General features: G+C 36.6%; 1 protein-coding gene across 1 annotated transcript in view; it reads right to left on the reverse strand.

The window, feature by feature from the left end:
• Window positions 1–8,818: 8,818 nt before the first annotated feature.
• The window catches only part of arap2 (ArfGAP with RhoGAP domain, ankyrin repeat and PH domain 2), a gene marked incomplete at its 5' end in the record, with an annotated part of 106,101 nt that continues 88,249 nt past the window's right edge, over window positions 8,819–26,670 (reverse strand). Inside the window, 7 exon segments of the mRNA XM_079811202.1 lie at window positions 8,819–11,231; window positions 11,519–11,641; window positions 18,531–18,594; window positions 18,829–18,864; window positions 22,420–22,502; window positions 23,857–23,993; window positions 25,611–25,739. Of these exon segments, the coding sequence (XP_079667328.1) occupies window positions 10,902–11,231; window positions 11,519–11,641; window positions 18,531–18,594; window positions 18,829–18,864; window positions 22,420–22,502; window positions 23,857–23,993; window positions 25,611–25,739 (902 nt within the window). The 3' untranslated portion in view covers window positions 8,819–10,901.

Below are 26,670 nucleotides of genomic sequence, written 5' to 3' on the forward strand. Positions count from 1 at the left end.
AATCCAAATTTCAAACAGTTTTTACCATGCCAACGCAATATAGACCCTTGAACTTTGTTCATTTATTATTTAGAGGCCATTCTAGTGGCTATCCGTCCATGCCATGTCCATGTAGAAAATGAAGACATACTGTAGAAATACAGGCAGAAGTTTTTATTCAGCTTTCTATTCTTCAAGACTGCTAACATGCAGGAAAATAATCACTGCCGAGCCACTACTGTCCCAGTTTGTCTATGACCTGAATCGCTTGTCTGCATAAACACTAGTGGATGATGCTAATTAAGATGGGAGAGACAGTCTAATTAGTGAGAAACTAAAATAGCAGAACTGTGACTGCATAACAGAGAAGGTTACTAAATTTCAGCCGATACTCAGCCAGATATTTGGTATGTGTCTGTGTGTAAAATATTGGAATATTCAAAATTCATTACAGTTAAAAATTAAAAAATAAATAAATAAATACATTTACAAAAACATTTTGTATTCTTGCCCAAAACATTTTTTTAAATATATTTTGGACAATATGTCACGTCACATTTGAATGTCTGTGTTACAGCATGTTGTAAATATGTTCATCATATAAAGCTATTGTGTCTCTTCAGATGACTTGGATTTGGGTTATTTTTACAATGCCTTTATGACATTTTTTGGATCTTTTAAGTTTGAGAGGAATGGACTTTAAATGGAGGTACAGATATCTCTCTACGATATATATTGTCGCATTTTTATATTGCGATATCTCGATATACAATGTATCGTTACTTCCCTGCTCACCAGTAAAGTTTTGGCCATCATTCGGACGGGATCCGCTACAGAAGGCTTGTAATAATAGTGGATAAAAGCAAGATGACAAAAGTTATAACCGTAATTAAACCAAATTATACCAGTTCTATCTCCATGCAGCGTATATTCTCTGGCTCTTAGGCGTTATTGTCTGACTCCGGTTCGAACTGAACACAGCTACTGACAGTTTCTGACGTTTTCAGTGCGTGAGATTGTCCTGACACAGGAGTATGAGCTCTTGAACCTCCGCCCTCTTCTTGAAAGGGGGCCGCGAACAACAGCTCATTTGCATTTAAAGGGACACACACAAAAATACAGCGTTTCTGTTCACCCCGAAAAAGTGGCAATTTTAACATGCTATACAAAATTATCTGTGGGGTATTTTGAGCTAAAACTTCACATACACACTCTGGGGACATCAGACTTATTTCACATCTTCTAAAAAGGGGCATAATAGGTCCCCTTCAAAATATATTATATATTACTTAAAATATATTGTACCTTTTAATGTTTTTTTTTTTTTTTTACTTTTTATTTGTATAATGTTTTGGAAAATAGCAGACCCGTGACTGCATAACAGAGAGGGTTATTAATAGTTATCCAGTAGTCAGGTGATATATCTCAAACTTTCTTTTTTTCGTAAAATTCTGACTCCAGTTTAAATGGCTTACTCCCCAAAGAGACTTTTGAGGAAAAGGGTTTCAATTGAACAAGGCAAAAGTTTTTGGTCACTGTGACCTGAGATCAATTTTATCTTAAATAGCAATGTTTTTGAGTGGTTTTCAGTCCAAAAAATTAACTCAGTCTTTAGTAGAACAGGGTGGATGGGAGTGAGACTGAGAGAGAGAGAGAGAGAGAGAGAGAGAGAGAGAGAGAGAGAGAGAGAGAGAGAGAGAGAGAGAGAGAGAGAGAGAGAGAGAGAGAGAGAGAGAGAGAGAGAGAGAGAGAGAGAGAGAGAGAGAGAGAGAGAGAGAGAGAGAGAGAGAGAGAGAGAGAGAGAGTGTAGTGTGTGAGGGAATAAAAAGATGATAAATGCTCTGACAAATTAGGTTAAAGTATTAGTCTGGCTTGCGCTGGATGTAGCACTGGCAGCATAAATATGACAGAATGAACGCAGCCAAAGTTTGTTATCGAAATGCAAGTACAGGGCAGCGGTGATGCAGTTAGTGACAAATTGATGTCAGAGGCTAGCATAATGAAAATCATTTACCGTTGCCGTAGTTACCCAACCCTCAGTCATGCACGCCACAAAAACACTAATAACTGATCGGCAAGGTTAAACAGAAAGATGAACACGCACATGCATTGGTTTACGTATATTAAACCAATACATTTTGGCTAATTCAAAGGGTTTTTTCTTTTCTTTTAATAATACGGTTATTTTGTATCTCTAGATAAGCTTCTTGTCTTTGATTACCTCTTTCTCTCTCTGATTTTCTCACTTACATATGAGCAGTGTTGAAGGCATCTGCTTAGTTTGAGCATTTTCAGCGTGTGGGTGCTGATATTATCTCCCATCAGCCCTGCATTGTCTTTCAGCTGCTAATTAGCCACCATTATATTTCTGTGGCCAATCAGAGATCTTGCTGTCCGACGAGAGTTGCTTTATTTACATCAGATAAAAGGCATAATGGGATGGGGTGGAATGTGGCGATGCACATTATGATTCAAAATCTGAGCTCCCGTGCCAACTGAACAACTGGTGCAATACCATTAGGGTTATTAATTTTGATAAGATAAGGCTTGTAATGATTCATATCCCCCTAAATCTCATCTCACCCATGAATAATTTAGAGGGAATATCGGTTTATTATCTGTTGGTAGTACACATATGTTCCCTGGCTTTCATTAAGCTGTGACTCTCTTGATTGGGTGCAGTTTATAATGTAACAATGGGTATTTAACCTCTGAGGCCTTGCGGAAGGCGCTGGAGAGCACAGGCAGCGGATGCGCCCAAGTGTGAATAATACAGTAAATTGGCGCAATGGTCTGTAATCGAAGTACACAAACAAACAGAGTGTGATGAATGCAATTTTCATAATTTTCAGATAAGATTGCGGTCTTGTATAGGTTTTTGTATCACTAAAAACATTGTCAACATCGAGTTCTTGTTTTTCCCAGTCCTGACTGTAATATCGGCCCATCTCCTCTTAGCTAGCAGGCTGCAATATGGCTGTGTGACCAATTGGAGTGGCCAATATCCACATGAAGATCTGTGTCTTTTTGTTTATGCTGTGGGCACAATTGTCTCCATTTGATTTCATCGGAGTGGACGTATAATGGTGGGAGGACAGCAAACTCACACACGCATTGTTGAACTATCAGGAAGAATAAATCTAATCTGCGATTCTTGTGTATAGTTCTATAGAAGCTGTAATTATTAGAGAAACTTTGAAATAAGAAATTGCATTGTGAGATCAAAGTTAGAACTGAGATATATTGCTACACTACTGTTCAAGTTTGGGGTCAAACTTGGGGACTGTTTTTGAAAGAAGCAACATATGCTCATCAATGCTGAATTTATTTGATCAAAAATTGTGAAATATTATTGCAATTTAAAGTAACTGAACTTTGTTAATATGTTTAAAAATGTAATTTATTCCTGTGATGGCAAAGCTGAATTTTCAGCATCATTACTCAAGTCTTCAGTGTCACATGATCCTTCAGGAATCATTCCAATATGCTGATTTTCTGCTCAAAAACTCTTGACGATTTATGTATTTGAATGGAATATAACATATCCATCCATTTGGATTACAGTTTTAACCTAACTAATGAACAGAATGTGATGCATATTTGTCATTCATAAATGCAACAGGTACAATTTCTGTTTTAAATACACAATAACCAGGTTTATATTTATCATCAATAAATCCACATACATTTTAACTAATTAAATATTATACTGTATTATAATATTATAATTTTCACAATAAAGTTTCATGCCGATTCTAAGCAATTTGAATATAAATTAACTGAAAATATGATAATATAGTAAATAGAAGTCTTATCCCGGTAACACTTTACAATAAGGTTCATTAGTTAACTACATTAGTTAACATGAACTAATAATAAACAGCACTTATAAAGCATGTATTTATCTTTGTTAATGTTAATTTCCACATTTACTAATGCATTATTAAAATCTTGTTAACATTAGTTAATGTACTGTGAACTAACATGAACAAACCATGAACAGCTGGATTTTTATAGGTATGTTAACTAATGCATTAACTAATGTTAACTAATGCAACCTTATTGTAAAGTGTTACCCTTATCCCTTTCTTACCCATTTCATTAATATGTGACCTTCAAATTTGCATCACATAGTTAATAGTATGTTTATTTTTATGCATAAATATTGTTTTGGAGTGTATTATTCTCAATGTTCAAAACACTTGGGATGCTCAATATTTCTGTGGAAATCAGGATACTATTAACTAACTCTCATTACAGTATTGTAGACTGTTAGTGTTTGGGTTAGTAGTTGCTAAATGACTTCTAGTTAGTAGAATGCCTAAAGTGAACCATAACGGTTATAACATTGTAAATGTATTTACTGTCACTTTTGATCAATTGAATGCATCGTATTAATTTCTTTAAAAAGAAGTCCTGACTTTGTCACATTGCGAGACTTGATGGCACAGTGTCACAATTGGGACATATGAAATCACAATTAAAAACAAACGAACAGGCAAATAAGTAGTGATTTGAGATATAGTCACTGTGAGATATAAAGTCGCAGTTACCTTTATATTTTTGAATACTCCAATTCAGAAATAGACATCCATATATGTATTCCATATGTACAGCATACAAAAAAAATAATCAATTAGGTTTTAAATAATTATATTATAGTTCATTAATGCACTGCAGAAACAGAGAGAGAAGAGGTCAGGAAAAAAGCGTCAATGTAATGCCTCACCAGTTATTTAACACTCTTGCTACAAAAAGCACACTATCATTTATTTAATTAAGCTCTTAAGTCCATCATTTGAATAGTTTAACATTAATTGTCCCACAAGAGCCACTCGGTGCCTGCGGTGTCTCACTGTCCCACCTTTCCTATTTTGTAGCGTAAATTAAAAACCTCTTGCTTTATTGACTGTTGTAATCTCTCTGGACAGCTCAGTGTTTACTGACTAATAGCACGAAGGGAAGGTTATGCATTAGTGATGAAATCTGAAAGCTTGGTGGATGCTTGCATTTCGCTCTTAACAGTGAATAGACTTTGTACTGATAAAACAAAAGCCTCAGAGAAATAACAGACCACAGGGACACGCTGCATCTTTTATGAGCAAATGTTTGTGTCATATTAGCTTAATCTCTTTTTTAAATGGATTTTGAGGAGGTTATTTGGGAGCTTTTTCATGCCGTGACTATTATTGTAGTTTGGCCAGTCCAAGACAGTCAAGTCAGTAGGGCGAATGTGAAGGCAAACATTTGCTACTAAAAATACAGGCCTATTAAAGTGCTTAATCAAAATGAGCAAAACCTTTAATAAAACTTTCAGAAAACAGTAGCCAATATAATTGCCAGGTAACAGATGCAGCCCAACTAATTCATTCAAAACGCCTGGATTTCACCACTACAACAGCGACCTTCCTTTGTGTGTCAAAGTCACGCATAATGTTTTCAATTATTTGAGGTTCTTCATTCCCAACACTCCTGCCATATGGTGACCTTCAGATGAGAGAAAAGCGACAGCGCAGTAATGCTTAGGAGGGAAGCACCGCGAAAACAGGTGAGAACAAACACACACACACGTGCGCGCTATGAGTGACAATAGCACAGAAGCTGCATGTTTCAATCAAAACCGCAACATGTGGCGTCGCTCAAGGTGTCAGCATCTGACAGTCGTCATTTATAAAGACTCTAATTAATTCGAGCATAAAAACTTTAATGAGGGAGACGGCGCAGGTGTGTCACTAACACCTCTGGCTGATTACAGGCAGTAAATCAGGCCGAGACAATACAACACATGGAATACAACCTGATTAACAATTTAAAAGTAGCAGAAACACTCAAATCAAAATGTCAGCAGCATTTTTGTACAAACAGACCATAAACCAAGGGCAATTCTGCAGTATATTTATTCAGTTGCTGAGGAGTTGAGAGTGCACTCGTAAAAATACTGCAAACAAGCAATTTAACACTGCTGACGCAACATGTCTATACAGTATACAAACATATACACTACCATTCAAAAGTTTGGGGTAAGAATTTATTTTATTTATCGAGGACGCAATAAATGTATAAAAAGTTAAAAACTTTTGCTAACACTTTATTTTAGGGTTCAATTCTTGCTATTAACTAGTTGCTTATTAACGTGATTATTACTAGGATATTGGCTGTTTATTAGTACTTATTAAGCACATACAGTGGGGCAAAAAAGTATTAAGTCAGCCACCAATTGTGCAAGCTCTCCCACTTAAAAAGATGAGAGAGGCCTGTAATTTTCATCATAGGTACACTTCAACTATGAGAGACAGAATGAGAAAAAAACAGACTGATCTCATGAAATGGTGTATGTATGACACGCCAATTCGCTATGCCATTTTGGCGTGCTATCAAGACGCATAATCGCTTTTTAGCGTGTTTATCAACGCTGTTTCATTCTATCCCCCTACACTGCCCCTACCCCTTACCCTACCCATCACACACACACACACACTGGCCCTGCCCCTAAACCTACCCATCACAAGAAACATTCTGCAATTTTACATTTTCAAAAAAAACATAATTTAGTATGTTTATAAATCCATTTACATTCACGCGGAATCACACGGCGTAGACATAGACGCGGATAGCTCAAAATGCGTACAGATAACCCGCCATTTGGCTTTAGAAAGTGCCGTGTATGTTTACGCAAAGTCATGATGTCATGTTGGGAAAAAAATCCAGAAAATCACATTGTCTGATTTTTAAAGAATTTATTTGCAAATTATGGTGGAAAATAAGTATTTGGTCACCTACAAAAAAGCAAGATTTCTGGCTCTCACAGACCTGTAACTTCTTCTTCAAGAGGCTCCTCTGTTCTCCACTCGTTACCTGTATTAATGGCACCTGTTTGAACTCGTTATCAGTATAAAATACACCTGTCCACAACCTCAAACAGTCAGACTCCAAACTCCACTATGGCCAAGACCAAAGAGCTGTCAAAGGACACCAGAAACAAAATTGTAGACCTGCACCAGGCTGGGAAGACTGAATCTGAAAGATCTCACCCTGTGGGGTCATAATGATCACAAGAACGATGAGCAAAAATCCCAGAACCACACGGGGGGACCAAGTGAATGACCTGCAGAGAGCTGGGACCAAACTAACAAAGGCTACCATCAGTAACACACTACGCCGCCAGGGACTCAAATCCTGCAGTGCCAGACGTGTCCCTCTGCTTAAGCCAGTACATGTCCGGGCCCGGTTTAAAAACCTCCGTCCATCAGCAAGGGCATTGAAGATGAAACGTGGCTGGGTCTTTCAGCATGACAATGATCCCAAACACACCGCCCGGGCAACGAAGGAGTGGCTTCGTAAGAAGCATTTCAAGGTCCTGGAGTGGCCTAGCCAACCCCATAGAAAATCTTTGGAGGGAGTTGAAAATCCATGTTGCCCAGCGACAGCCCCAAAACATCACTGCTCTAGAGGAGATCTGCAAGTAGGAATGGGCCAAACTACCAGCAACAGTGTGTAAAAACCTTGTGGAGACTTACAGAAAACCTTTGACCTCAGTCATTGCCAACAAAGGGTATATAACAAAGTATTGAGATGAACTTTTGTTATTGACCAAATACTTATTTTCCACCATAATTTGCAATAATTAAAAAATCAGACAATGTGATTTTCTGGATTTTTGTTTTTCTCATTCTGTCTCTCATAATTGAAGTGTACCTATGATGAAAATTACAGGCCTCTCTCATCTTTTTAAGTGGGAGAACTTGCACAATTGGTGGCTGACGAAATACTTTTTTGCCCCACTGTATTGCCTTATTCTGCAAGACCATATTCTACATTCCTAACACTACCCAATATCTAAACTTAAACGCTACAAAAACGAACAAACTAACAAACTAGCAAATTAAGAGTTTATTGAGGCAAAAGTTGTAGTTAATAGTGAATGTGTTCCCATACTAAAGTGTTAACGTTACAAAAGATTTCCATCAACTTTCCATTCACTAAAGAATCCAGAAGAAGAAAATATTAATCAGCACAACTGTTCATCATGAATAATAAGAAATGTTTCTAGAGCACCAAATCAGCATATTATAATGATTTCTGAAGGGCTGGTGAAAATTCAGCTAAAATTACATTTCAAAATATATTAAAATAGAAATAGTTATGTTAAATTGTAATATTTTGGAATATTACTGATACTTCTTTTAAAAGCATTATATAATGTCACGAAGCACAAACTTTTGAATAGTAGTGCACTAATATGAACCACTTAACTTTAACAATGTTTATTTACATATCATAGGACTTGCATGTTTTGACGACAGGCAGAGTGCATGATTACCATTTTAAAAACAGCCATGAGATGCAGGCGGCTGTTAAGTGATTCATAATCTACATAAAATGTCAACTATAAATATTTAATATCAAACTGGGTGACAATATTCAATGTGTATGCTGTCACACTATTATGCATTATTCAACAACTTTGGAGGGTTTGGAATGGTGGGTAATTTTTGTATCCAACTTTAAATGGGCACAAGCATGAAAAACATGTGGTGAGATTGTTGTGACTAATTCAGCTTACTTCTGAGCAACCACTTTCATTACATAGAGGTTTGATAAGTTCTAAACAGATCAATGCAATTGGAGCATCATTGTCTGGTAGTGTCTTCAACCTCAGCTAGCATGCAAACATAAGAATATGAATGCAGGAAAACAGCAGGGATATTTTTGTATCCAACTATGAAAGGACACACAATTCTCTTGAGACAAAAAAGAAAAACAAGCTTGGTAGATCTTGAAGCATGAGAACTGAAATCTAGTAGAACTGAAGTGAACTAAAATGACTTTACAATAAGGTTCAATTAGTTAACATTATTTAATGCATTAGGTATCATGTACTAACATTTACATAGTAATGTATTAATCTAGATTAGTGTTGATTTATATAAACATACAATTGTTCATTGTTATTTCATGTTTTATAATAATGCACAAATGAAAAATGCATTAAAATATATACAAATTAACATTAACCTAGATTCATTTAAAAGGTGCGATATAACAGAAGCAGTGATAGATCCTTTCTTCCATATTGTGATGTGCAATATCGAATAAGAACAAAATGTATGACAAGGACTTGCTTCTATCTATGGGTAGTTGATTGGATTTTGAGTTGTGGGAGTTGCACTCAATGAATGAATGCGATCTTGCATTTGATCATGGAGGGGCGGGATTTGAGTGGACTAAATGATTGGAAAAGTCTGGCTTCCGTTACCAGAAAGAAAACCATGATTTTAGCAGAATATCGAGTTCAAGTACGAGGTCAAAAGAAAATAAATATATATGCTTTGATGAATCGTTCAAAAGGGTAAATTTTCATGTCCTGCCGGTTTAAACTAATGCTAATAAATGTAACCTTTTTCTAATAGTTACCATACCTCACATTTTAGAAAAAGCCGTTTCAAAATATGGGGTGTGTATGAAATTGCGCCGAAATCGTAGGTACAATGTTTGAATTTGATGTTCTATATAGTATGAATATAGGTAGTATGAATGAAATGTGAAAACGTATTGAATTTGAAGATTAAGGTAAATTGTACTTAATTTGTCTTCCAGGAAACATGCAAGTATCTTCTGTTGCTTCCGATAACACGATCACATGAGAATGCGTATCAATAGTACGAGTGTGCAATGTCGTGGAATGTATACGCCAAAATGAGTTTTGCCGTGCATATTGTACGCACTTTATGGCGTGTATATGACATGCTCTTGGGTAGAATGGGGGTGGGGGTGTTTGGTTTGTGCGTTTAATACGCCATAAAGTGCATATCGTATGCACGCGAAAAACTGCGTACCATATGCACGCCAAAACTCATTTTGGCATATACATTCACACACTCATATTATTTATACACATTTTCGTGTGATCGGGCAGCTTCCAAAGGAAGTTATTTAAACAAAATAAGAAGAATTTGGACAACTTGATCCGGTTCAAAAGTTTTCACCCCCGGCTCTTAATGCTTCCGTTGCTTAATCGTGTTTCCTTCTGGAGCATCAGTGAATGTTTGAACCTTTTTTTTTATAGTTGTGTTTGAGTCCCTCAATTGTCCCCAGTGTGAAAAGATGGATCTCAAAATCATACAGACACTGCTGGAAAGGGTTCAAATATGCAAAAGATGCTGGAAAACTGAAGAATTTTGGGGGCCTGGAGGATTTTTCTGAAGAACATTTGGGCAGTTTAACTGCTCAGGACAAACAAGGGACTCAAGAACAACCATCACAAAACAAAAACAAAAAAACAGCGCATATCATCCAGGTAATGATACACCGTATTAAAAATCAATGGTTCATACATTTTTGAAAGTTGGCTATATGTAAAAAAAAGGATGTAAAATATCTTATTCAGGACGGTACTAAATAAAAAATAACAATGCATTTTGTATGATCTCTTATTTTGTTACAACTATTCATATCTTCACAGATTCTGCAAATGGTTCACATACTTTTCTTACAATTGTTCCTACTATTTTAGATGAAATCACTGAACGTCTAGTAGTGTCTTTTTCAACCTCAGCTGGAATAAAAACAGATATGAGAAAGAAGAGGGAAATGCATGTCACCATGCAAGTCTAAAGAAATCACAAAAGCCCAATAATACTGAATGACATTGTCCTGATTTAAAGGAATATGACAATGCGACTTATGGAGAGCACTTGTAGTTGTGCACAAAAAAAAAGTCTTTACATCCAGTGTTTCACCTACCAGTTTTCATCAGTCTGAACATTCACTGTACTTACTCTCCCTGTCCTTCTATGTTAAATACTCGATCCAAAGAGTCCTCCTTTCTTTACTGAGAGGTAACTGTGTTTCGATTGGTCTGCTTTATTTTTCTCATGCACAAGGCAAGTGCAATGGACAAGTCTCCTGTCTTTCTGTCTCTCTTAATTGTCTTTGTTCAGAGAACGTCCTGTTTTGTTGAGAACAGTACTTAGTTCATTAATGAGGTTTTTAGGCAACTGCACACCTCTGCTGGGCAACACCACTTTCTTCTGTGATAGCTGGGTAAGAGCGCTAGGGTCTTGTTGAAGTGATGCTCTTCGCTGAGACTGGAGTGGGTCATCAATCACCATTTCAAGCCTGGAGACACATGGAGTTCTTTCACCGCTTGCCGATTTATGCATCGAGTCTGGTTGGTTGCCCTCATCTGTGGTCATTTGGGTCTGTGTATTTGCACCTTCTATACTTGTAGAGGCGACTGACTTCCCTTTAACCTGCAGAAGTGGAGAAAGGGCATGAATATTCATGGCTATATGAGTCAAAGGCTGTTTTGTATGCAGGGAATAGACTTGAGAGCCAATTGCAACAACCATTTTGTGGACAAGACGATACTGATAAGGTTTAACTGTCAACAAAGATGGAGATCAAGTCTGATTTCTGCTAACTTTGCTCGCCTTTAGAAGTGTTTATTGAAGCAAAAATGTATTAAGCAACATTAAATGAAAAGGTTTGTTAAATATTTATGACATTTATGTGAATGTAGAGCCGGTTTAATGCTGACCTCTCTCTGGTGTTTGGCTGTGCTGGTCTGTGCAGGGCTGTAAGTGGATGTTCTCCCTCTGCACAGGTTATAAGGTAACGATGCGCTCTGCTTTAGCTCTTTAGGCCACAAGTCACCTTCATGCTGCAAGCACATTTACGTTTATGCATTTGGCAGATGCTTTCATCCAAATCAATATTGCATTCAAGGATTACATTTTATCAGTTTATGCAGGAAACAAACCCATGATTTTGACTCGATACTATCACCATGCTCTACAGTTTGAGCTAAATAGAAAGGGCAAATTCCAGCCAATGGACCATTTTCACATTTCTGGGGTTCCCAGAAGCGGAAGTCATCATAGTTGGGTAAACTTCTATAGTGGTGAATGGGAGCCGACAGCAAAACATTTTCATTTTCACATTTGCTCCAATAGCAAAGGGAAAAATCCATGATAGTGTTTCAGCAGTCAGAACAGAGAACAATGAGAAATCTGCCATCACTCCTTCAGCCGTTGTATTAGAAACACTCACACAGCAGTGTTAATTATTTTTTTTGCAATTTACTGCCGAGGTAATATAACACAAAGCATAGTGTAATAAATGAAAAGGGTCCATCAAATATTTTACAGGTAAGCATAACTTGAAGGAAAAGAGGTTTGCATTCCCTAGAGAAAATACCAATGTTCGCAAGACATTAAAAGTATATCAACTTGTCATAACATCTAAGCTACTGTACGAAAAGTTTGTGGTCAGTAAGATTAAATAAATTAATACATTTATTCAGCAAGGATGAATTAAATCGTTTTTTTTTTATATAATGTTATAAAGGATTTCCATTCAAAAGAAATGATGTTCTATACAATTTTATATTCATCAAAGAATCCAGAATTTTTTTTATCACTGTTTCCACAAAAATATATAGCAGCACCACTGTTATATATAATAACTGTTATAATAATAGTAAATGTTTCTTGAGCATCAAATCAGCATATTAGAATGATTTTTGAAGGATCATGTGACTCTGGAGTAATGTCTGCTGAAAATTCAGCTTTACTATCACAGGAATAAATCGCATTTTAAAATAGATTAACCCTCAATGGTATGCATTATGTTCTAACCATGAAATATATACAGGTGCTGGTCATATAATTAGAATATCATCAAAAAGTTGATGTATTTCACTAATTCCGTTCAAAAATGTGAAACTTGTATATTATATTCATTCATTACACACACACTGATATATTTCAAATGTTTATTTTTTTAATTTTGATGATTATAACTGACAACTATGGAAAATCCCAAATTCAGTATCTCAGAAGATTTGAATATTACTTAAGACCAATACAGAAAGGATTTTTAGAAATATTGGCCACCTGAAAGGTATGAACATGAAAAGTATGAGCATGTACAGCACTCAGTACTTAGTTGGGGCTCCTTTTGCCTGAATTACTGCAGCAATGCGGCGTGGCATGGAGTCGATCAGTCTGTGGCACTGCTCAGGTGTTATGAGAACCCAGGTTGCTCTGATAGTGGCCTTCAGCTCTTCTGCATTGTTGGGTCTGGCATATCGCATCTTCCTCTTCACAGTACCCCATAGATTTTCTATGGAGTTAAGGTCAGGCGAGTTTGCTGGCCAATTAAGAACAGGGATACCATGGTCCTTAACCAGGTACTGGTTGCTTTGGCACAGTGTGCAGGTGCCAAGTCCTGTTGGAAAATTAAATCTGCATCTCCATAAAGTTGGTCAGCAGTAGGAATCATGAAGTGCTCTAAAACTTCCTAGTGTACGGCTGCGTTGACCTTGGACCTCAGAAAACACAGTGGACCAACACCAGCAGATGACATGGCACCCCAAACCATCACTGACTGTGGAAACTTTACACTGGACCTCAAGCAACATGGATTGTGTGCCTCTCCTCTCTTCCTCCAGACTCTGGGACCCTGATTTCCAAAGGAAATGCAAAATGTACTTTCATCAGAGAACATAACTTTGGACCACTCAGCAGCAGCCCAGTCCTTTTTGTCTGTAGCCCAGGCGAGACGCTTCTGACGCTGTCTGTTGTTCTTGACACAAGGAATGCGACAGCTGAAACCTATGTCTTGCATACGTCTGTGCGTAGTGGTTCTTGAAGCACTGACTCCAGCTGCAGTCCACTCTTTATGAATCTCCCCCACATTTTTGAATGGGTTTTGATTCACAATCCTCTCCAGGGTGCGGTTATCCCTATTGCTTGTACACTTTTTTCTACCACATCTTTTCCTTCCCTTCGCCTCTCTATGAATGTGCTCGGACACAGAGCTCTGTGAACAGCCAGCCTCTTTTGCAATGACCTTTTGCCCTCCTTGTGCAAGGTGTCAATTGTCGTCTTTTGGACAACTGTCAAGTCAGCAGTCTTCCCCATGATTGTGTAGCCTACAGAACTAGACTGAGAGACCTAATTTTGAGTTAATGAGCTGATTAGAGTGTGGCACCAGGTGTCTTCAATATTGAACCTTTTCACAATATTCTAATTTTCTGAGATACTGAATTTGGGATTTTCCATAGTTGTCAGTTATAATCATCAAAATGAAAAGAAATCAACATTTGAAATACATCAGTCTGTGTGTAATGAATGAATATCATATACAAGTTTCACTTGTTGACAGAGATGTATAGTAACGAAGTAGAACTACTTCACTACTGTACTTAAATACTAAAAGGCAGTATCTGTACTTTACTAGAGTATTATTTTTTTCTCCTACTTCCACTTTTACTTCAGTACATATTTTCGATGAGTTTAATACTTTTACTCCGATATTTTTTTATGTGCTGCATCGTTACTCGTTACAATTATAAAAATGTTACGAATCATTCCATTCCAAACCCACATTACCACGCATGAGAGAGAGAGAGCGTGCGCGAGAGAGAGACAGAGCGCGCGAGAGAGAGAGCGCGCGAGAGAGCCCCTTGAACGCGCATTCACTGTCTTTAAAACAACACGAGCGTCTTGCGCTCAAATTGCTCTCTATTTGTTTACATAGTTAATGTGCACTGTGACGTAACATATACAAACAATGAACAGCTGTATTTTTATTAACTAAGATTAACAAAGATTAATAAATACATTAACAAATGTATTGATCATGGTTAGTTCATGTTAGTTATTAGTCTAATACATTAACTAATGTAATGTTAACAAATCAAACCATATTGTAAAGTGTTACAAACAAATCATTTACTCAGAACACCTCTTGAAATGAGAATATAAGTGTGCTTACCCCATTTTTTTTTTAGTAAGAGTGGTTATAGTAAGATTTAATGTTAATGAACTACAGTATTTTCAGGTTATTTATATGACAATATGTAGAAAAATTACCTACCAACATTGTGATTGTCCTTTAGCTTAATCATTTGAAATAATAAAAACAATATGATGTTCAAACTTTTGACTACTTTCTTTAATAACTACATAACACAATACTTGTACTTTTACTTTCAGTACTTGAGAAGTACATTTTAAAATAAACTACTTGCAATACTTAAGTACAAAAAATGTTGAATACTTTAGTACTTCTACTTAAGTGTGGTGCTTAAAGAGCACTTCAACTTCTACTCAAGTCACTTTTTTGATAAGGAACTTGTACTTTTACTCAAGTATGTGTCTCTAGTACTTTATACATCTCTGCTTGTTGAATGGAATTAATAAAATAAATAAACTTTTGGATGATATTCTAATTATATGACCAGCACCTGTATATTTAAATATTAAAAAAGTAAAATTAGCTAAATCTTAGCTAAATTCCAGCAAAATAGTTTAATCATACAAAGCAAAAGTTTTTTGGGAGGGTACTTAAGTAAAAGTTACTATATGGCAACGCTGTACCACAATGGAAAATGGTCAAAAAAGTAGTTTTTCTATAAAATTATGATTTTCTCTTCTATTTAAATGCACATTTCTTTTATAAATTGATATATTTATATATTTGGAACTCAGGCAAACCAAAAGTAGATCCCTATCATTTAACCTTTAAAATGGCTAACTCATCATCACATGGAAGAGCTAACTCAACCTTTCCGTAAATGTATTAATGTATTCATTTTCTGAAAAGACGACATCATTTTTGTTATTTATACATAAATACAAGCATACTACAATAAACACTTCAAATAAATAAACAACTGCAATAATATTTTTGCTGCTATTATCTATAAAAAAAACGCAATGGGGAAATACATTACTGCAATTCCACTGTGGTACAGCGTTGCCATATGGAAACATTCATATTTTTATGTAGTGGTACAGTGTTGCCATATGGAAACATTCATATTTTACAGTAAAACTATGTTAGACAAAGTTGAAATACCTTAAGGCCTGCCCTTTTCAATACCCATAGCCATTCATTTTTTTATGAATAACAAGAAAATTAGTAGAAATGAATTGTTGCCATTTGGCAGCTATGTACCATAAAGGGTTAACATATAAAACAGTTACTTTAAATTGCAATAATATTTCACAATTTTGATCAAATATTGGTGAGCATACAAGACTTCTTTCAAAAACCTTAAAAATATCTTACGAACCCCAGACTTTTTAACGGTAATGTATGTTGTCAGCTGAGCATTAGTATAATCGCAAAGAAAATCCAATAACAATGTACAAGTGTACAAATAGATATTTTCCTACACTGTAAAAAAAGTTCAGGTCTCCAAATGAAAATTTTCTAGTGACCGATCACATCTACATTTTTCAGTTGGCCAAATTGAATTTCTGTGAATTGATGCAATTTAATTCACAGAAATTCAATGTGGCCAACTAAAAAATTTAGATGTGATCAGTCACTAAAAAATTTTCAATTGGAGACCTGATTCTTTGTACTAAATTATTACAGTGAAAGTATTTAGTAAAACACCCTCAACAATGTATGAGGAATATCATTATAGTACTGCCTTCCAAGTTATAGAAATTACTTTAGGATTTTATTCATATTCATGACATTTCTAGGCCTGGAAATCCATTTCTTTTGCCTGATATTTTGATATTTTCCATGACAGTGGGTAAAAAAGTTTTTGACAGAAAATGTATACATTACTTTTAAGCTTCAAGTCTAAGGCAAACGGAAGATTTAAAACTTCCATATATTCTCAAGCAGCTCTAACTAACACTAACTTTCTGACCTTAATGATGTAGGAACAAATGTGCTGGAACATTCTGGACCTATTCCTGAGCTGAACACTCGCTAAGACAGCTCATACTTTCCACTGTGACTTTATGGCCTTTCAGTTGTTCTTCACGTCTCATTTTAGCAGCAGAAGGTCTCATCTGCTTGTTCCTTTACCTACCCAGCACTGCTCTCCAGTTTCTATGGAAACCATGCCAAGCAGAATGCTGGGTGAAATGGAAGCAGCGAGAGGTTACAAGAGTCTCAGAGCACAGAGTATCAATTAATCTACCTGCATGGACTCCACAACCACTTTTAGCGCATGTAATAATGAGACACAACAATATGTACACTGAATTATGGTACATGCCCTCCACTCCTCGTTTAATCTACCGCTTGGGGGGAAAGAACCTCTCTGCGCCCCACCTCCCCGGAACAGGAAAAAAAAAAGTAAGAACTGAAGTGCTTTATTTTTCTCCCTCGTATCAGTTCAAACCCACAAAAGCAAGAATAAACCTCGACAATGAAAATAGTGAACCTGTAGGAAGTAGATAAGGATGAGGCATTAGGACCGAAGAGAGGGGCAGAACAAATCTGAGAGGGTTAGCGGATTGGAGGAGAGATCTAAACAATGGCTAAATCATGTACTCCTCTTCTGCAATCACTTGCCTTTGGTTTAAGTTATTAATACTGAATCAGCTGAGTCAGGCCCTCTGCGTGTAGTAGTGCCCAGCTTGTCTAAAGAGGAGTCTGCTGGAACCAGTGTTATTGTGGCAGCCTGCATGACCTTATTTCAGCTAAAAGACCTTTCCGGATAATGTGATTTATACTCATGGAGGATGACCTTGAAAACATTCTCTCAATTCTCAGGGCTAGTTTTCTTCTAACTTTCTCTGGAAAAAGGAAATGCAGCATAATAAAAAAAGTACTTATTCCGGAAATATTACACAAAAGTAATGTAATGTGCAAAATAATGTAGTGTTTCCGGACACTTAACTGGATGTTAAGTGCAACTATATGAAAATGTTGTATCTATGTTAAATACAATTAGCTGAATTTTAATTCAGGTTTTTTGACCCACTTTAATTTCATAATTACTTCTGAAATATGGTTTTACTGCCAAATGTGTCTTTATTACAATTTATATTGAAACATGTCTGTATTGTATTCAAATATATTTGTCATCACACATTTGTAATGATGAAGTTGCAATTTTTAATTTTTCAATTTTTTTTTAAATATATTAACTTTACATGTATTTTTGATTAAGACATCCCAGGTGTAAAATATGTACTATTAAATGCATTAAAAATGTACTTGAGTATGTTTTAGGACAACACAAATATACTATAGTGCATTTTTAATACATTTAATAGTACGTCTTTTTCACCCAGTTTAAATTATAATCATGTATTCCACTTTTGCTTTATAATGTTACTCATCAAAATAAGTGTACTGTTTAAAGCACAACAAAACAATGATAAAACAAATAAACTTGTATTGTTGGCAAGTACACTTTTAACTTTTACACTTTTTTTAAGATTTGAAGTGTGCTACACACTTCTTTTTCACTAAGATGTACAGTGATGGCACCAGATGGTAATACCATGTTTGCCATATTCCTGTACCATGGTATTTACCAGGTACTTCAAGGTGCAATATAGAATACCTTCTATGTCCAAAAAAAAAAAGAAAATAATAAAAAAGGAAGGTAATATCATGGTACTTTATGAAGGGAACTTATGAGAAATGCCACATTTTTGGTTGCTAAATTGAAGCATTTTCATATGTGGAATAGTACATCTAAAAATTGCATTACAAAAACTCTTGCCCATTTGTAACAATGTTAACTGCACATTATCTGCACTTAGAAAACGAAGAAAGCTCACCTTCACTCTGATAATGGAGGTGACCCAGTCCTGCTGAGAATCATTCCCTTTACAGCAGAAATACCTTTTTCAGGACAGTCAGAACAGTCAGAACACTGAAGCACTCAAGTGTCCTATTTGAAATTCAGCCATGCAGTTCTGTACTTCAAGTACTAAGCTGTACAAAACCTTAGTACATTTCAGGCTGATATATTAAAAAAGGGACATATTATTCAGTTCCAGCTAAATGATTTTCTTAAAAACAGTGCTGAAGCGTGTGATTGAATGTGCAATTAGGAACAGAGTTAATTGCACTTACCACTGCTGCTTTTCAGTATAAACCGTAAATCCCCAACTGTTGAAAATTAGACAGAAAAACAACAAAAAAGTGTTTCATTAGTTTCACAGCATTTCATTCAGGTTTTCCACATAAACTATATTCAGCGGATGGTGCCACAGTCTGACCTCTTGAGAACCTCTAAAGTGCTAAGATACCATTAAATTCAGCTTAACTTTCGCAGCCAGCAGACAAGCATAATAGAAAAGATGACCTATTTTGCTTGTGTAAGAGATTTATATCAATGTGACATGCCCTGTTATACTTTACACTCTTACAAATCTAACTTTTTGCTGACCTACTTCTCTTTAATTTATTTAATTCATGGTTCATGGTCTAAATGGTTCAAAATCTTTTCTGACCTCACACACAGTATTTTAGTGATTTTGGCTAAAAAAAAACAAATAAAAATGCTGTTATTTCCACAAAACTGGTCACATAAGGAGCATAATGTTTCTTCAACTTCTGGAACTTTGTCCCTGGTGCTTTTTGCATTTAAAAAAAACATTTAAACTTTTTTCTTTTCACAACTTTTCACATTTCACAAATAATAATAAATAAATAAATAAATATATAAATAATAATAATACACTAGATTGCCAAAAGTATCTGGACACCCATCCAAATCATTGAATTCAGGTGTTCCAATCATTTCCATGGCCAAAGGTTTATAAAATCAAGCACTAGGCATGCAGACTGCTTCTACAAACATTTGTGAAAGAATGGGTCGGTCTCAGAAGATCAGTGAATTCAAGGGTGGTACCGTGATAGGTTGCCATCTGTGCAATCATGAAATTTCCTCACTGCTAAATATTCCACGGTCAACTGTTAGTGATATTATAAAGTGGAAGCAATTGGGAACAACAGCAATTCGTAATATCACAGAGCGGGGTCAGCGCATGCTGAGGCTCACAGTGTGCAGTGGTCGCCAACTTTCTGCAGAGTCAATAGCTACAGACCTCCAAACTTTGTGTGGCCTTCAGATTAGCTCAAGAACAGTGCGTAGAGAGCTACATGGAATAGGTTTCCATGGCCGAGCAGCTGCATCCAAGCCTTACATCATCAAGTGCAATGCAAAGCATCGGATGCAGTGGTGTAAAGCACGCCGCCATTGGACTCTAGAGCAGTGGAGACGTGTTCTCTGGAGTGACGAATCATGCTTCTCTGTCTGGCAATCCGATGGACGAAGCTGGGTTTGGTGTGTTGCCAGGAGAACGGTACTTGCCTGACTGCATTGTGCCAAGTGTAAAGTTTGGTGGAGAGGGGTTATGGTGTAGGGTTGTTTTTCAAGGGTTGGGCTTGGCCCCTTAGTTCCAGTGAAAGGAAATCTTAATGTTTCAGCATACCAAGATATTTTGGACAATTTCATGCTCCCAACTTTGTGGGGACAGCTTGGGGATGACCCCTTCCTGTTTCAACATGACTGCGCACCAGAGCACAAACCAAGATCCATAAAGACATGAATGAGCGAGTTTGGTGTGGAGGAACTTGACTGGCCTGCACAGAGTCCTGACCTCAACCCGAGAGAACACCTTTGGGATAAATTAGAGCAGAGACTGCGAGCCAGGCCTTCTCGTCCAACATCAGTGCTTGACTTCACAAATGCGTTTCTAGAAGAATGGTCAAAAACTCTCATAAACACACTCCTAAACCTTGTGGAAAGTCTTCCCAGAAAAGTTGAAGCTGTTATAGCAGCAAAGGGTGGGCCAACTCCATATTAAACCCTACGGATTAAGAATGAGATGTCATTAAAGTTCATGTGCATGTAAAGGCAGGCGTCCCAAAACTTTTGGCATTATTATTAATATTTATTATGTGAAATAATTTATATAAATTATTACTTCTGTCTTGATGTCATTTCCACCACAATAAACACTTCTGGTTGTTTTAAAGTTTTATTAAAAGTTAGATTTGTCAAGAAAATTATGAAAACAGTTGTGGAAAATATTTCATGTAATATGTGCATATCACATGTTATTTGGTTATCGGAATTAATAATTAATGCTCATGTTTTCTTGTTTTTTTTTTACCTGAATGACACTGAGACAGGAATGTTCATGATGGTTCCTGTGATGCATGTACGTCCACTGTTGGACATTTTCAGTAGACAAATGACGTACAGTAAGAGTGTGAAGATGTGTTTTAAGGCTACATCTATATTAATACAGATACATTTGAAAACAACATTTTCAATTCAAAATGCTCCCTGTCCACACTAGCATTGCTCATTCACAATGAAACGTACGAAAATGCTTAAATCACCTTACTATGTATGCATAAAATGTAAAAAAAGCTCACAAGATGACACAGAGAGACCAGACATAATAAAGTTATTGCGCTATCTTTCTGGCATGATCATTTTATTAGCAACATTTCCCACCACTCACTGTTGTGTCCAGATCACACTCAAAATCGTATGGTCTAAAACACAACTTTCATCATGTTTTATCGCTGGACTGCAATTGCGAGTACATTTTCTGTCATCTTTGCAGCAATGTAATATGACGATTCTTGTAGAAAATTTCTCTTTAGCAAAACTATGAAAGTAAATTGCAGGCACAACAATGCCGGTATAAACATGGATATCTATGGGTACAACATGTGTCACATGACTAAACGGGTCATCGTTTGCGAAAACCTCCATTTTCACAGTCCACACAACAACGTGAAAACAGTTTTCAAATGTATGGAAGGCCAAACGGAAAGAAAAAGATGCATTTTTAAACGATAACGTATTAGTGTGGACAAGGCCTAAGAGAGTTCATTTTTTAGTTAAATCAAAGTCCACAGGAACAAAAGTGCCTATAGTTGAAGAAACACCCTCAGACTAAAAAAAGCTAAATAAAGCATGCCAATACCTCAATGTAACATTGAAAAAAATGCGAGAACAGATTGGAAGTCATTTGGGGTAAAATGCTATTGTAAGAATCATGCCGTGGATACACAAGGAAAATTATGAATAAATGATCATTAGCAAAAAAGACTTCAGCGCACTCATAAATTACACAACAGCCATAAATTATAAAAACGCAACATTACTGAAATGAAACAAATCCACAGTTAACAATTTTCCCAGTAGGAGAGAGAAAAACACAGTACAGTGTATTTGCTAAATTACGTTTAATGAATTTTGTAATTGTGAGATATAAATCTGCCTTCAGATTGAAAGTGATAGTCTTGTTTCTGAGGGGGGAATTTGGCACCAAACCAAGCTGCTCTGCGTGTTTGGCACAAAAGATAAAGACTGAACTAGGAGCTCATTTGAACATGAACCCAGAGTCAATGTCAGAACATTTATGAATCGATCTTAATTACACATTTGGGATTATTATTACGTCTCGCCTTTCAATGTGGCCACACTAATTTTGAATAATTTGTTTTTCGTAAAATTATTTGTGGGCTCTACGTGCTCCAGATTAAAATAAGGATTATAAAGAGGGTTTGGAATTTTTTTTTACAAAAGGCACCAGTTTGTTCATGAACTTGAGCAAGATGCAATTAGGTAACACTTTTGCTAAATATATAAAGATAATAACTTTTTTTTTTGTGTGTGTGTGTTTTTTTTTAACATACCTGCTTGTTGGTTTCAACTTCCTTCGTAGCCCTAAGTAACATTTAATTGACTTTAATGAAGCCTCTCTTTCTGGCTTGGTACTCTGTGGAAACAATGGCACACGTTTCAAAATCAACAGTGCTTTTATTTAAAATAATGCTGTATCTACACATATTTTACAGTACATACAACCTTGCTCATTTTAATGCTGCTTTATTGCATGTAATAATGGGTTACACTTTATTTTGAAGTGTCCTTTTTACAGTATAATTACACATTTAAGTACTTTAGGATTAGGGTTAATGTGCTACCTAATAATGCTATATATCTATTAAAAACATTTCCAAATAGGTACTAAAACTGGTTCACATACTGTATGCAGAAAAGTAGAGTGAAAAAAAAAGCTGCTTTATTTTCCCCAGCTCATTCACTTGAATCAAAAGGGGGAAAACGGCAATTTCCTGTTTACAGCTGTTGGGAGCCCAAGGGCATTGTGTAAACTAGCATGTGCCGACAACACTGTGTTGTTGCCTGGAAGGGATGTACTTCGTACGTAATGCACTGCAAAACACGAGCGGCATAGGCGAACACATCAGCGAAGGCAAAATGAAATCTAACTTACAAAAATGCAAGAAACAGAAAACAAAGGCATCAGAATATCAATTAAATTTCTGCTTCACAGCCAATTCCCACCTTCTTCACTTGATAATTAGTGGAATATTCTGCAGCAGCCAGAAATTACACTAATTAAGGAAAGAACAGCCTTCATTCAGAGTGTCTTCGCCTCTCCGCCTTCTCTCCATTTCCCTCCCGGTCTCACACACACACACACACACACGTCCTCACACTTTGCTCAAATATCAGTTATTAACACATATTGCACTCTTTAGGAGACTGTGTCTTAGCTCACGAAGCGTGCGCCCCCGAGGAAGAGCAGATCGGCGTGCGCACGGAGTGAATAAAGTAAGTATGAGGAGATATTACAGAAAGAGAAACCGAACAGACTGCAGTTGTTTAAATCACTGTACTCATTTCAGGGTGTATGAGAAGTCCCACATTACTTTAATTCAAAATGAAAATAGCCATTATGGGTTTATTTGTTTCCTTTTTTTTCCCCGTCCACGCTTATTACAAGCGGGCCCCAGCGATTGGCCCAAAGCAGGTAATTTCACATCCGCTGTGTTTTTTAATTACTATTTCATCTGTAAACGCATGCTAAGAAAACAAACAGAGCTAATATGAAAAGCCACGCTGGAAAATCTAAATTGGTAAACTGGCAACTGCTGAGGGACTGCTGGCGAAGAGCGATACTATGCAGAGGTTGATCTTGATGTAAAGCGGGGATGGAGATATTTAAATGTTGCCATGAGCACAGATACTTAAACACACTGCAAACCATTTGATTTGTTAAAAAAGAAGGAGACTTGGACTTAAAAGTGAAAAAGTAAAATACATACTTTTATGTCCTTGTATAGCAGTAGTTTTTTGTCTTGTAGTACCAGGTATCGGTCCTGAAACTTATTCCCCAATAACAGTTTGGAGGAACCATCTTTGAATTTGAGTTGCTCTCCTTTAATGAAATCTTTCAGTTTATCTGTCACAAAACACAGAACAACACAAAGAAAACATATTGAGCCATCCCATTAACTATTTATGAGACACAGAACATACAAACTGTACGTATACTGTAGCATTGCACCAGTGCGGCCCTCCTGCTTCAGACTGTACCAAGTGTCATGCATTTTTTAAATGTCTAAAGTTGAAATCTCTACTGCAACACATTTCCAGCTTAGCACATTTGAGCAAGCAATTACACATCCTGGCAAATGAATAAACCTTTGCATAACAACACTGCTCAATATATATTAAAATCTTTAGTGAGGCATGCAGAGAAGCTATTACCAAATTATGATTTCTGCCGTTACTGATGGTTTCAATGGGAAACCAAAAAGTGTAAATGGACTCCCTTAAAAATCTGTGTTGCTTTTCTGCAAGTACGCCATTCATCATTAAGAGTGAAAAATTGATCAGGAAATTGGAACTGAGACTGTAAAAAGTTATGAAATTAGACCTGAATCAGAAAACTTTTTGACTGGTAGTCACTAGGACTGGGCAATTTATTAAAGGAACACGCCAACTTGTTGGGACTTTAGCTTATTCACCGTATCCCCCAGAGTTTGATAAGTCCATACATACCATTCTCATCTCAGTGTGTGCCATAACTCTGTCTGACGCACCGACCAATAGCCTAGTTTAGCACAAAGACTGGAGGTAAAAGGCTCCAGCTAGCCTACCGCTCAATAAGTGACAAAATAATGCCAACATTTTCCTATTTACATGTTGTTTTAGAGAGTATAGTTCCTAGCTATATTGGCCTAGGAAATCGCACCTTTTCATTTTCCGTCGGTCTTAGTACACGATGTAACTATACACATCACAACATGTAAATAGGAAAATGTTGGTGTTATTTTGTCATTTATTGAGTGGTAGGCTAGGTGGAGCCGTTTACCTCCAGTCTTTGTGCTAAGCTAGGCTAGTGGTGGGTGCGTCAGACAGAGTTATAGCATGCACGGAGATGAGAATGGTATGTATGGACTTATCTAACTCTGGGGGATACGGTGAATAAGATAAAATCCCAAAAAGTCGGCGTGTTCCTTTAAATATTGGAACATGGGATGGGAGTAAAATGTTCATGGGAGTCTCCATGTGGGATGTTTCATTATTAAAATAAACATAAGACAGATGTCTCCAGTTTTAATAGTGGTTCTTATTTAAACCTCACTAGCAAAAACGGCTTTAATGTTGTTTATTCTGATTAATTTCCAGGGATTTTCAACTCTAAATCAACGTTTTGGTCCTCACCTGAAAATGTTAACTTTAGTATTTTACAAAAAATATGTGAACTATACTGTTTTATTGATGCATAAACATGAAAATTATTAAATACACAATATTCTTCTTCCTTGTGTTCATTTAGTGAATAGAATACATATATAGTGAGACATGATGAACATTGTCAAGGCTGGATAAATATGAAACATAATATATAATTAAATTAAGCACTGTTCTAAGCATAACCAGAAGCTGATCTTTAAATGTGGCTCCAATTAAACAACGACTGTAAATGTAATGTAACAATATAGTTGTTCCTTTTGTGAATCATAGTTTGGAGCGATCTGCAGGGGTGCATTAGAAAATTCATTGTTGGTACCTGAGTTGGAATCTGTCATTTTAGAACCAGAATATTTCTTAATGAGCAGATAGGCTGAGCTGGGATCCTCCAGAGAGCTCCACTCCAATACCTGCTCCAAAATCTTCTCTTTGTAGTGTAAGGGCCGCTCTGAGCACAGAGAGAAATGATAGGCAGGATAAGTGAATGCAAATCTCCATCTGACTTGTTTCATAATTGATTGCGACTCCACGAAATAGAAAGGCCAGAAACATACGCTATGCAAAATGTGAACAAACGCTTCTAGCAGCGCAAGCTCGATTTCACACATCATTGTGCTCTAAAATGTGTCAGGGCGCAATTCATAAGTAAGTACAATGAAATGGATGTGGAAATGTCATGGACAGGCATTTGTGTCCACGTGTAGAGTATGTTTCTGTCCAAAAGGGCCAAACTTTAAAAGACTCTGTAGAATCTCAAAAATTAATCTGCAGGGCTGTATTCTTACATCACTTCACGTAAGCAATAAGATACAAGAGAATGTTGCATTGTGAATAAGTCACGGCTGAAGGCCGTTGATAGCGAAGCACTAGCCTCGAGTGCCTTATTGCTTTTATAAAAAGGGTTACCACATGATAAGCAAGCGTATTGCGTCAGTTCTGGCAGGTCACGTTAGTCAAGCTATAGGAATACGACATCTATCACAGCACATATAAGCTCCTTCAGTGTTATCAGCAGCTATCCCGTTTCTCCAGAGCTCATTTACCCTCCTCCATCCCCAGCTCCGCCTCTCGCCCAGTCAGGATTTGGTATTCTGATTCCCCTTGAATCAGACTAAATTCCCAATTTTTTTTGTACATTTAATATCGACATTAATGATATCAGCAAATACATTATGTTGGTTCCATTCTGTTTACCCTTAGGGGGGTTATTGCTGCTCTCCCTGCTCTTATCCATGCAAGGCTGCATGGATGTGCAGGGAGTTCTTGCCCAGAACAGAACCATACCGCCAGTCCAAACTGTATGCTAAAAGTCAATCAATCATCTTTGACGATTGTGGTCTTGACAGAACACATATTTAAGCCAAAAAAAATATGCATCA

Source organism: Gobio gobio (assembly GCF_949357685.1).
Source record: "Gobio gobio genome assembly, chromosome: 2".
Classification (NCBI taxonomy): Eukaryota; Metazoa; Chordata; class Actinopteri; order Cypriniformes; family Gobionidae; genus Gobio; species Gobio gobio.